Source organism: Lytechinus pictus, chromosome 11 (assembly GCF_037042905.1).
Source record: "Lytechinus pictus isolate F3 Inbred chromosome 11, Lp3.0, whole genome shotgun sequence".
NCBI lineage: Eukaryota > Metazoa > Echinodermata > Echinoidea > Temnopleuroida > Toxopneustidae > Lytechinus > Lytechinus pictus.
The window spans coordinates 8,100,438-8,113,981 of NC_087255.1; the positions used below are offsets into that span (position 1 = coordinate 8,100,438).

The window sequence follows — 13,544 nt, forward strand, 5'->3', positions numbered from 1 at the left end:
TGTATGCAAAAACATAATCTATTGAATTTCGAATAGGGTACTTCATCAAGATTTTTTTTTTGAGATTGCACCAATCAATTTGTTATGATCCAATCACATACAGTGATTTGCAGTAGTTTATAGCATCTGTCGGTGAAAATAATGACAAATTTCTTTCTGAAATGATCCCAGGAATTAATTAGATATTCAAAAATTAATTTTAGATAATTGGAAGGACCGTAAAATTTGAAGAGAACTTGTGAAATCAGTTTTAAGAAAACAAGAAATTAAAACGGTATATGACGAAGTCGTATTTTGAATGGTGAGAAAACAATCTCTCCGTATGAAAACTTGATAGCTCACAATTGATTTTTTTTCTTTTCATGTTTTAGACACTGCTATGATCTTTGGAGAGAACCATGTCATGACATTTGATGGCAAAGTATACAGCGTGCCTGCATATGCTGATGAGGTACAAACATACGTACTTGCTCATGACTACGTAGACCGAAACTTCACTCTTTTGGTACAGAAGAAGCGTGTCACCCTCGTTATCCGCAACACAAGTGTCGCAATTGATGATGAGAATGTTGTCCATGTCAATGGATTACCAAACCTACAGGAACTGCCCTACCAGACACCAATCAGCAAGGAGGTGACCATAATGGCAAAGGGTCCATGGGTAAATGTCACATCAACCAAGGGAATCGCTCTCTCCTGCCACGTTGATCACTTCTTATGTATCTTCCATTTGAGTGGTTGGTACCATGGTAAATCTCGAGGACTATTTGGCAACCTTGATACAGAGCACCACAACGACTTCATCCTGCCAGAAGGTGGTATAACAACCGATGTGGCAGAGTTCATTTCAGCATATGATGTCTCACCATATACATCACGAAATGTTGTTCCATCTCGATTCGGAGCTTGCCGATCAAATGCCGATGAGTGCCGCAACAGGTTCCTTGCTGAAGAATCACCATTAAATGCTACCTTCAGGGACATCAACCAAGTTGAGTTCTACAATTTCTGTGTTGAAGAGACATCGAAGTGCCATACCGTATGTGAAGCCAGCAATCCTGTTGCCACCTTGGGAATGCACCTGCTTCGCGATGTCACCTATGAACAGAACTGCTGTAAGTTTTTGATATTTTGGAAGATAATTTGATATATCCACTAGATTTGTAAAGCATTAACATTACGAAATATACATTTCTTCATAATATCTCCATTGTCATGCATGGGATGCAACAGATCATTCTATCTAAGATGAATTAGTAATGAATTGTATCACATTATTTACGTATAGACGAGCAGAAACTGTAGAAGAAAACCCTTTTTTCTAAATGTTATTATTTCTTCTTAATATATTATGTACAGTGGACTGCACCCCAGGGGAAATCAGCCAAGAGAACGGACGATCTACAAGCACTGCAGACATTATCTTTGTGGTTTCTGAAACTGCTGCAATGGAGGAAGGCAATGTGATCAAGTCCAGTATGAAGACCATCATTAGCAGATTGAGCAGGAAGCTGAACGTGGATGACATAAAGTACGGAATTTCCGCATATGGTGGAGCTGACATCCATGGACGTCCACATGTCCATACACTCTGTGGTCATTTGATGGACAGCAGCCCTGACTGTGCTTCCAGTGGTGTTGACAGTTTAGTCTTTGAAGGAGCAATGCCTGGTGATGCTATGGGTGCTATCCAGCTTGCTGCCAGCTATCCATTCCGCAAGGAGGCTGCCAAGATCATCATCTTGATTGCTGATGAAGATATTATGGTATGTAAGATTTTGATGTAGAATAGATGGTCAATTTTCTAATCAGAGACGGATCAGTATGTTTCACATTTTACCACAATGCAGAGATACCCTAAATTGCAGAATAATTTGTGTATTATCCCATTAGAATTGAAAGATGAAAACAACTTGACGAGATTAAATGAAAAGAATTCATTCATTAAAATATAAATTAAGTATGTATACATTTTGACATAAGTTATATCATTGTCCTCTTCATGGTTGGGTAATGTCTGATTTTGATTATTTTTTAACAGGAGGAGAGTACCAACTATGTTGACTACCTCTTTAACATCAACAACAGCAGAACAGCTATTCAGAAGCGCCTGGAGCGTCAAGGAATCACCTTCAATGTCTTCTCATCTTACCCCACCCTGAACAAGAAGAGTACAGATTCTCCAATCTTGGGTGTCAACTACCTTGGCACACAGATCATCAACAAGAAGAACAGTGCTGAAGAGGGTACAGGTCGTCTTGCCATCCCATCCGGACAGTATGCCAAACTTGCAAAGGCCACTCGCGGTAAGTATCATTTGATGGATGATATACAGTTTGGTGAATAGTCGATGATCAAAGGATGGATGGGTGGACCACATTGTTGACATTAACATTAAATTGAAATGTTGGTTCCACTTTCCGATAGTATGCAGAAAGATTCATCTAATCTGTACCAGTTAAGAATGTCTTTGTTATCTACTATTTCTGTGTATCACTACGATGAGTCTTAAACACAGAAGACATGTCTATTTTAAAGTAATACAACGGTGTCGGCATTCAGCAATTCCCAATATTAGAGAAATAATGATAAAATAAATATTGAAATCATTAAGAGCGCTCTTTATATGGGCGTTAGAACCATATAATATCTCTTCATTGTAAAACAAAACTAAACTATTGGGGGAAATAAGCGAGGGTGTGCTGTGCACCTTACATATGGAAATTTCACACCATCTATATTCATAACAAGGCATATACTGTCGTAAATAGATCCCTTTCTTGAGAGAAAGAGATAAATGATTTATTTCTGTTAAGGTGACGGTCAGACCGTACATTTCTACTTCTATATAAATTTCCGCTCCAGGTTCTGTACTTGGTCTCCGATGGATCCAGGATGGACATCGCGACCTGAACACCATGCTACCTAGACTCCTCTGGAAACAAATCCAACCCCAGGCTACCGGCCAGGTTGACTTCCTCTGCCGCTGTCAGACCGGCTGGTATGGAGAGACACGACAGGAATGCCAGATCACCCGATTTGTCGATGACGTGTATTAAGCTAACATACCTCTCCCGAAACTTTTTAAATTAATAGTCTTGGATAGGATGGACATTACAACAATATGAGGGCTGCATATTTACTCCAAACTTTTTGCCAGAAATGTTTTTAAATGCAATAGGCGATGTTGCCAAGGCTTGATAACTTCGCCTAAGACATCGTTATGATGTAAATGACCAATCTTATATGTTTATCTCTTTGAACAAATCATATTTTATATATGTGTGTATTGTCCTTAACGATGAGGCGTTCAAAATATCCGAGCTATTTTCTCCTGTTGGACTATGCATTTTCCCTGACGACGACTTGTTTAACAACTAGTAGTTTGAAATGAATTTCAAAATGAAATTAGGAAAAAATAATTGCTTTGTATTCTTCAGCATGTATTTTATTAATATCCAGATCTCCGAACAACTCTTCCTGAAACATGACAATTATGATTTGAATACTCGCAGAAGTGTTACAAATAGTCAAGCCTTATTCACGAAACAAGAATGTTTTCACTTTGAATACAACTTTCGAATTCAGATCTTATTAAAGTTATTCAAATTGAGATTTTGCCTAATCTAAGCCGTAAATACTCGGTGAATTTTCGGTCCTTCTAAATGGGGATATGTGACGAATAATGTGTTTAAGTGTTCCCTTTTGTTATAACCTGTGTATTTATGTATTTGAAGTGAGGTTTAATAAAAACCGAACAAAGAAAACTTATTTTCCTTTGCATTTATTCGATATCTCCAGTAATTCTTTAAAGAATCGTAGTATATTTCTTTGGTTGTGAAGCAGAGTTGTCATAACAGTTTTCACACGAGGATGTGTTTATTGTGAATTCTCTGGCACCAAAGATATTGTATTTTATATAGGCTAAGGAACCCGGGTTATGAGTTCCATTTTGACCTCCCAAACTCAAGAAGTCTGTCGTGGGGGATCCCATCAAAATATAAAACGAAAGTAAGTCAAAATCGAGACTTATAAATATAAATAATTGATTCTGGCAATAATTAATGGTGTTCTTACCTGTATCATTTATCATGTCAGAAATATGTTTGTGCAAAAATGAGAGTGAGTGATATGGTTTTAATAAATTTATTGTATAAATTGGAACTAGAAAATTATATATACATACATTATGGAATACATTATTAGTTTAATCACAAACTTTTAATGCATTCTACAGGGTAGTACATCGTATGGAATAATGGTTTTATAAGCATCATAATTAACGAAAAAATATAATACCGAAAATATTCTAGGATTCGTGAGTATAGAAAGGAGAGCAGGTATAAGGTAAAGCTAGGGTTACACCAAAACCGAATCCTCCCGAATAAATTCGGACCGATTCTGCCTGAATACGGCCTGATTCGGATGGTTTCGGTGGATTCGAAGTTCTCGAATTTTCTCGCATTCGCGGAGGGAGAACAGAATAGCCTACTCCCGAAACCACCCGAATACGTGTATCCGGATGAATTCGCAGCTGATTCTGTTCCGGTGTAACCCTAGCTTAGGCTGATCGTAAAGTTACGCACGAATTTACGTACGACAAGAAGATGTTTTTAGGGGCTAGGTCAGCTACGTGATGATATATCATTTAGCACAAGAAAGGGTCACCAGACGTACGTAAAAGCCATTCGTAACTTTATACGAACAACTTTATAAAATACCCACCTGGAATGTCATAAATTTTGAAGGAGGAATAGCAGAGAAGAGAGAGAGAGAAAAGAAACTCGAAAGATTATTCAGCACAATAAAAGGGAGAGTTGGTGAGATGGATCAACAGAACAAGCCCACTCTAAATTACATGGATTTAGAACGAATCCAGATCGGCTGGTAGTACTGACCAGTCAATGCTTGGATTTAGTTTGAATCCTGAAGATTTTATTTACAATCTCGAATGATTTCAATCAAAATCTTATCGGTTTAAATTCAAATCTTTACAGATTTCATCCTAATCAAGAGTTCATCCGATCTGGATTCATTCAAAATCCGTAAAATTTATAGTGTGCACTGGAAACAAAAAGAGATGTGAAAGTACTTTCAAGACACTCTACTTAAATTCAGATAGATACCTAACTAGAGGGATACAGAATTTCTCTTTAAAATGAAATGTTTCTTGTATAAAAAGAGTATATTTTCATCTAAACGGAGAAATTCTATCTATTTTAAAAAGAATATATTATCTTATATTCTACCATGGAGGTCTCTATTCAATAAATCCATGATTCTACTAAGTGCCCCTTTGAAAAAAAGGCATCTATCAAAATGTGAATAGATTGCATACAGAATGTATATAGAGACGAATGAAAAGGAGGGTATGTAAAGAAACGTTTTTTTTAATACATAAAACTACTAAGAGAAAATAGAATATGTACATCTAAAAAGAACGAAAATGTACATTGGGCGAATTAGAGGGGGGAAATATTAGGAAATAGAGGGAAGGAGTGTGAAGGAACTGTGAGTTGTGAAACTGTGAGTGGAAAATGAATGAAAAGAAATTTAAAGGTGAAATATAAGATCATAGACAATATAGGAAAGGCAAAGGAGATGGATGGGGGATGAGATGAGAGTACAGAGAGAAAAGCATCGATCTGTAGTGAGGATAAGAGAGACGAGAATAAAAAGTGAGAGTATGAAGGAGGAACAAAGACGGATCTGGAATTATATTTAGGAGTTGCGATTTCATTAAAAAATAATCAGAAAACAAAAACTGGAGGGCAATTCCATAAAAAATGATCAACCTTTTGTACCCCCATTTTTCTTAAGCCTTACTTCTCTTCATAAACTGACCAAGTCATGCGGGTCCATTGAGAACATTACAGACTGTCGAAAGAACAAGAAATCAGAGACAGAAAACTTCATGAGGGTCCCACAAATAAGGGGTCGGACGTACATAATATTTTTCATGAAATTGCCCTGGAGTTTGTATGTGCATTAGAAGAAATAAGAGGGAGAGAAAGCTAACAAGAGGATGCTCTGTACAAGGTCCCCTGAATACTTAAAGGACAAGTCCACCCCGACCAAAAGTTGGTTTCAATAAAAAGAGAAAAATCCATCAAGAATAACACTGGAAATTTCATCAAAATCAGATGTAAAATAAGAAAGTTATGACATTTTAAAGTTTTGCTTAATTTCACAAAACAGTTATATACACATCCTGGTCGGTATGCAAATGAGGGGACCGATGACGTCATCCATTCATGATTTCTTTTGTATTTTGTTATATGAAATATGATATATTCTAATTTTCTCCTCAATGTCATGTGAAACAACGAACAACTCCTCACTGAACGTGTGAAATTAGCATTGTTTAATACTATAATGGTTCAGTCAAGTCAGTCCTTATTGTCAATATGTAAAAAATGAAATATTGTTTAATTCAAACAATAAAAACAAATAAATAGTGAGTGAAGGACATCACCCACTGGATGATTTGCATGTCACTGAATTGTGCATATCACTATTTTGTGAAAAATAAGTGAAACTTTAAATTACATAACTTTCTTAATTTACATCTGATTTTGATGAAATTTTCAGCGTTATGCCAAATTAGATTTTTATTTATTTATTCAAATCAAGATTTTTCTGGGGTGGACTTGACCTTTAAATAAGCTGAATGCATATAAATGTATATGGGCAGAAGGAAAGGGAGGAGAGGATATTAAATGTGAGAGAAGAGAAAAAGAGAGTGAACTTCTGAAAGGTGGAAAGATGAAAAGGAGATATGAAAACGACAAGGGATGGGTGGATGGTAGCAGGAACAAGTACATGAATAGGGTAGACCTACGAAAGGTCGTGAGGTAATGAGAAATGAAAGAGAAATAGAATCGAAGACAAACAAGAATATGAGTCTCTCCTGCACCTGCTACTATACTCTATTCGCCGACTCAAGCCAGCCTTCTCTCTCTTATATACTCAAGCCTTCTCAAAGCCTGTTTACTACTCAGCTGTCCACTCCTTTTGGTGTACAGTTCTTTTAAGGACTACACTCATTTCGAAAATAATACTTTACTTTAAGGTCTCCACTTTCTCGCCTTTCCAATTCACCTTCAATTATATCCTCTTTTATTATCTCAGTCCCTCCAGGACTTTACACATGGTGTAACGTAAGCCTTGAAACACTATCCCAAACAAGAATATGTATAGGATTAGGGCAGAAAGTAGGAAATTAATTGAATGTGTAAGAGGGCAGATATTGAAAGATGACAGTAAAATTATCATCACGCCATAGTATAACTGGAGAACAGAAAGAAATTAAGGGAAATTAAGACTACAAAGATATGTACCAGAGATAGTGGAACATGTTCATGTGAAGGGGGAAAAGATAGCGGGTTTTCACAAAGGGGCGCAGAGCGAATCCTAGAACACACTAAATGTATTGAAAATGGCCGTCAAATGACAATGAACAGCTGCGAGGGCTTTGTCGAAGGAGATGAACCGGAACAGCGGTTTCATCCTGAGTTTCGGAGCTGACAAAAAATTGTAAATAATTGTCCAGAGTAAAGGACTCATGCTGTTTTGATTTACCAATTTTCGACAAAGACTTCTTGGTTCTTCTTTGTCATGATGTGCATTTAGCAATATATTTTCTCTGTCCTTGAATCCTCCTTACGTCGCTGTGCAAAAACTACCAACTACAGAATCTGAGATACCCTTCATAAAGCTATACGATTATGATCGCTTTGCATTTGGCCTATATAACTACCAACGACATCTTGATATTCATTTTCTACGGAGTCTTGTTACCATGGTAATTTTCATAGTGGTACAGTTAATACAATCGTAAGATCTTTTTGAGAAAGAATTCTGATCACGTTTTGATTTGTGGACGCTTTTTTCGTAAGAAAATGAAATTGTTTTGGAAAGTAGAACAATTAAGTCAGGAACAGTTATGAAATTTTTCAGTCAATCTTCCGGCCATCTAAAACCAAAATAATTCAAAATTCAAGTGGATATATAAAAAAAGGAAAATATGAGAATAAATAGAAGAGGGAGGTGTGGATTTGTTTGTAGTTTTATTTTATTTCACACAGGAGCCGGACAACAGTTTTGAAAGTAAATGTGTGTGGGGGGGGCAGAGCCAAATGCGGGGGTGGCTCTCATTGCCCCAAAATTACAAAAAGATTCTATTTTTTAACGTATTCTTTACGTTTCCTGCAAAAGTTGAAATGAAGTCCCTTCAGCCCCCCCCCCCCCCACGATTCCGCTGTCCCAGCAGCCCAGTAACATGCATTCAGCCATTTAGGTTCAGAGCCCAGGTCATGTGAATGATGCGTCTTCCTGAACAAATATTGGACATTTTTATAATACATTATTTCATACATCCTTCTCTGAACGAAAAAAAAAATGGTAACAAAATTGGACAATTTGAAAAAGAAAAGCATGGGAAAATCTTTTTTAATCAAAGTGAAAAAAAATAGAACAAAAAGCAATTAAGAAATTTTCATCCTAATCGGTAATACAAAATGGAAATCATGAAAGTTTGAAAGGCGGCATTTACTTTCTATGGTGATTCTTAAATTCGTTATGTTGCTTCAAAGTGTCAAATTTATTAGTTCAAATCTCTTTGTGTATTGTTGGTCTACATAAAAATACATAGGTTGCTCCATTATCTATTTCATGTTATTTTTTGTCACTTTCTTAGCTGAAAATAAAGTATGGAAAGCATTATTAACACAACATATGTTGAGTTTATTCACTCTTAAAATGGTTTTAACCAACCTTTTAACCAACTCTAGCCAACATACTATTCACACAACTATTAGTTAAAATCTGACCAAATTTGGTAATAAAGATCAATAATTGGGTAATAAATTTGCTCAATTTGATAAAAATTTCCCAAAATATTTTTTACCAACATACATTACCCAACACAGTGGAAAGTATGTTACCCAACATTTTTTTGCAATAATGGATAAAATGTGAACTTTGTTTAGGGGGCGGAGCCCTAATATCTACACAGTGTCACTTGTCTGCCTATACACGTATCTGCGCGATTCAAAAATCAAAATGGTGAAATAATAATGTCAGGAATGTTATTTTACAACCCCTTCTGCTCAAAATCCGCGAATCGTGTGTAAAGGAAATGGGTAAGCAGATATGCAGCTCATTTTAATGTCAACATGATAGGCCGGGTTTTTTGTATAATAAACCTACCATTTAAAGCAGAATTTATTATTTAAGTCTCTCCAAAGAAAGTAAATTGAGACGCTTTGATGGAACATATTCAAAATTGCTTCTTACTATTCTCTCTTGTCCTTAAAATTAACATTTTGCTTTTTTTTTAAAGTGAAAAGACGTAAAAATAGGAGTTAATTTAGCACCAGCCTAGTATATATATCGGTCCACACCAGACATGCCAGAGAGGTGTTGAAACAACACCAGTTCAGAATCAAACCGATATTGGTTAAACAGTAATTGGTGTTGGTTAAATGCCAAAATTGGTGTAGGTCTAACGCCAAACCGTCAACCGATGTTGTTTAAACACCTCGCTGGTGTGGACCAGATACCAGACTTGTGTTAAATTAACACCGATGTTTTTGCTCCAAACGTCCACATGCCGGATATATTTATATATATTATCAACAAAAAATAACTGACCGATTACACAATCATCTATTGCATCTGTTGAAACAAGGAGTTTTACCTCCATGATTGACATGTTATACAGAAAATATATATATATTAGAAAATATATCCTTAAATTTAAAGAAGTTCCTGAAGCAGAGTCTCGAGAACACCTGTAATCTTACCAGATTGCGTAATCTTACAGGAAATTGGTATTTGGTGTATGGAACCTTACAAATTTCCTTTAATAAAACACCCTTTTCCCCTTTTTAAACATACCTGTTCTGTTAAATTGCAGAAAAATTCCTGTTTTATGAATTTACAGAATGGTTCTGTTTTTCCGTAAAATCACGGTTTTTTAACAGTGTATGATACCTAGGCAACAATCGATGCCAGGAGAGTTACCAATTTATCTCGAATATTATTAAGAAAACTTTTGAGTGCCTATCTCAATACTCCTTAAACATTAGCTCCAATTTTAAACAAATACTTGACATAGATATCATATCGTTTGATCCTCGGCTTTGATGTTTGAAAAGCGTGTACGTGTGGGAGGAATCACGTTTAATATGGTAAACAAAATATATGTTCTGTGACTGGGGCCGCAGAAACGGGGTGGGGGTGGGCTTCAGCCCCCTTCCAAAAAAGGGTACAAAAACGTGAAAAATTGCCAGTTCATTGTAATTGTTTTGCATGGTCAGCCCCCACTTTCGGCTCAGCCCCCCCCCCCCCCCACTTTCAAAACTTTTCAGCGGCCCCAGCTGTTTCAAACAATCAATATTGATCCAGTGAATTTCGAACACACAGGTCAACATTTTACCTTTGATATTTTTGTCATTTGCATTTTCCCTTCCCAACTCATCCTCTGCCGGTTTACGCAGCACAAAAGCAATCCAATATATATCTTTTAGTAGAACATTTCAATTCAATTTAAAATTCAATGTTCACCACCCATTATATTATACTGACCTTTTATACTGTCTCTATTTGATTAATTCCAAACTATTCCAATTGTAAGCTTGTTATTAATAAACAGAGATCATCTCCACATATATTTTTCTTCACTGGAAATTACCTGGCCTACATAAATTTTCACCATAAAATATTAATTTTTTTCACGTTTTTTTTTTCTTTTCATGTTGACCCATGTTTTGTTCCTAATCCCATTTTAATTTCTTCTTCTCATGTACATTGATTTTAAAATGTTATTTCTATCTGATATATTATTCTGTGATATGAAGTTTATGTATATCTTTTATTCTTAGATGTTACCTTACAAGCCCAAGTTGGTGAGGAAAGCCTGCCATGCCTGCGGGCGAAACTAAGTTATAATTACTTTTTCCTATTCCAGGCAACCTGAACTTTACTGCAGACATCATTTTTCCTTTTCTCCTTATATGTTCTCATGTAAATTGATTTTTGTTGAAATTCTGAACAAAATAATTATAAAAGTCACTACTTCAAAAGTTTAAAAACGAAATTATTTTAAAGGAAAGTCATCACTGAGGTACAAATTGGCAACGAATTCGTGGAAATAGGGAGCTAAACCGCCCTGACTTTATCATAAAAACAAATGTAGGTCTGTCTTTATGAATTTACTCGAAAGGTATTATGTATACATGTATGGACATAAATAATCACGCCGAAAATGCAAAGATGAGGTGAACGCACAAATACAATGTTTGAAATGTATCATGCAGAGGGAAATCTGATGCGAATTCCTTGCCCGTATATATGGCAAGCAATTTGTCCCATAAAGGCGATAAACTCAGTTTATCGCCGAAAAACCTACTTTTTCGATTGAAAAACTAGGTTTTTCTTGATAAACTAAGTTTTTCAATGAAAAACTAGGTTTTTCAATGAAAAACTAGGTTTTTCAATGAAAAACTAGGTTTTTCAATGAAAAACTAGGTTTTTCAATGAAAAACTAGGTTTTTCGAGTGATAAACTTAGTTTTTCAAGCGATAAACTGAGTTTTTCATTTGATAAACAGAGTTATTTGATAAACTAAGTTTTTCAAGTGATAAACTAAGTTTTTCGAATTGAAAAACCTAGTTTATCGAAATTGAAAAACTTAGTTTATCGGCAATAAACTAGGTTTTTCAAGTGATAAACTTAGTTTTTCGCCGATAAACTAAGTTTATCACTTGAAAAACTTAGTTTTTTAAGAAACTCTGCTTTTCACTTGAAAAACCTAGTTTTTCATTGAAAAACTTAGTTTTTCGTTGAAAAACTTAGTTTTTCGCCGAAAAACTTAGTTTTTCAATTGAAAAACTAAGTTTATCAAAAAAAACCTCTCTATCAAATGAAGAACTTAGTTTTTCGGCGATAAACTTAGTTTTTCTTGATAAACTTAGTTTTTCAAGTGATAAACTTAGTTTATCGGCGAAAAACTAAGTTTATCGGCGAAGAACTTAGTTTTTCGATTGAAAGACAAGGTTTTTCGATTGATAAACTAGGTTTTTCGGCGATAAACTGAGTTTATCGTCTTTATGAAACAAATGGCTTGCCATACGTGTACGCATCGAATCTGATCGTGTAGATAGTGGAAGTACGTATGTCCAAGTTTCACATTGATGGTAATTGTAGCACAATCGTATCTTCAATATTTGTATAAAATAAGCTCGATAACTCGATGAGAACAGCTTAACCTAAGGGTGATTTTGTGACATTGTCACAGACCCACTTCTGTAAGCAGGGCCCTGGGAACGATTTTTTTTTACATTGGGAGGTGCTGATGTAAATTTGACAAGCAAAAAAAAAAGGATTTCGGTCCCGAGAAATTTGATAAGCAAATAAAAGGGGGTTCCTACAAAATGAAGGTCATTTCGGTCCGAGAAATTTGACAAGCCCCCCAAGAAAGGGGGGGGGGTGGTTTACTACAAAATGTAGGTTATTTTGGTTACATTTGTCCATTTTGCCACACCTACCAGAATGTTAGGGGGTGCTGCCTATGGAGAATAATACACGCAGCAACCCCGCTTCCCAGGGCCAGGTCTGTGAGTTATTGATTTCAAAAGAATATTCCAGAATATTCCCTTTAAGTGTGCGAAATATTAGTCACGTCGTGATGAAATTATGAGTGAAGTACTTATTGTCTCATTGAATTGTTTTTAATTCTAGTATATACAGTAGTCTAGATATGGAAAATACATTGTTCTACTAATCTGATTATAAACGAAAAGGGCAAAAGTGTTATTGCTATCTGATATATTTACCATCATGTTTTTAATAACAGGTTCAGACATTGATAAATATTTCGTTTGTTGCGAAAGTCGGATTGTATTATTACGCCATAAAGTACACATCGTCACCAAACATTCCCTTGGTATTCGGCGAATCATGTTACTGCATCCACGTCCGGACAACTCCTAAGATAACTTCATCCAATAAGGTGAGTAATTGGAGGCATGCGCAGTAAGATTCGACGGCATGACGCCGATGCTGCCCTGTTGTTTTCCCCGTATATATCCCGGGTAGATCACAGGAGTTGTCTGTTCCGAACCAAATTTCTTAACTCGTGGAATCGTACTACCTCCATCATGAAGGCGGTTAGTTTTCTGCTAGTCAGCCTTCTTCTGGCCACCGCTGTGGTCGCTGGTAAGCTATAGATTTAACCATCTCCAGTTACAGGTATTGTGGCTCAGTGGATAAGTCTCCCGACTTTGAACCACAAGGATCGGGGTTCAATTCCCACCGCAGCGCTCGCGTCCTTTGGCTAGGCGTTTATCTACATGTGCCACTCTCAACCCAGGTTTTGTCAACGGTACCCGGTAGGAAGATATTCCTTGAATGCTCGAGCGCCCGATCAGGGTAGCTGTGCTAAAGCCGAGTAATAGTATGCAGCGCTTAGGAACATTTGTATCAAGCGCTATAAATTATTATCATTAGTATTATTATTATTATTATTACAATCATAAAGT

The 13,544-nt window shown here is 36.1% G+C and overlaps 2 protein-coding genes across 2 annotated transcripts in view; both read left to right on the forward strand.

The window, feature by feature from the left end:
* Positions 1–3,767, forward strand: part of LOC129271363 (uncharacterized) — a 28,805-nt gene extending 25,038 nt beyond the window's left edge. The window contains exons 25-28 of the mRNA XM_064106573.1: positions 372–1,115; positions 1,360–1,766; positions 2,042–2,306; positions 2,866–3,767. Of these exons, the coding sequence (XP_063962643.1) occupies positions 372–1,115; positions 1,360–1,766; positions 2,042–2,306; positions 2,866–3,059 (1,610 nt within the window). The 3' untranslated portion in view covers positions 3,060–3,767. The remainder of the gene's footprint in view (positions 1–371; positions 1,116–1,359; positions 1,767–2,041; positions 2,307–2,865) is intronic.
* Positions 3,768–13,123: 9,356 nt separating this feature from the next.
* Positions 13,124–13,544, forward strand: part of LOC129270763 (uncharacterized) — a 35,610-nt gene continuing 35,189 nt past the window's right edge. The window contains exon 1 of the mRNA XM_064106578.1: positions 13,124–13,221. Coding sequence (XP_063962648.1) covers positions 13,164–13,221 — 58 coding nt within the window. The 5' untranslated portion in view covers positions 13,124–13,163. The remainder of the gene's footprint in view (positions 13,222–13,544) is intronic.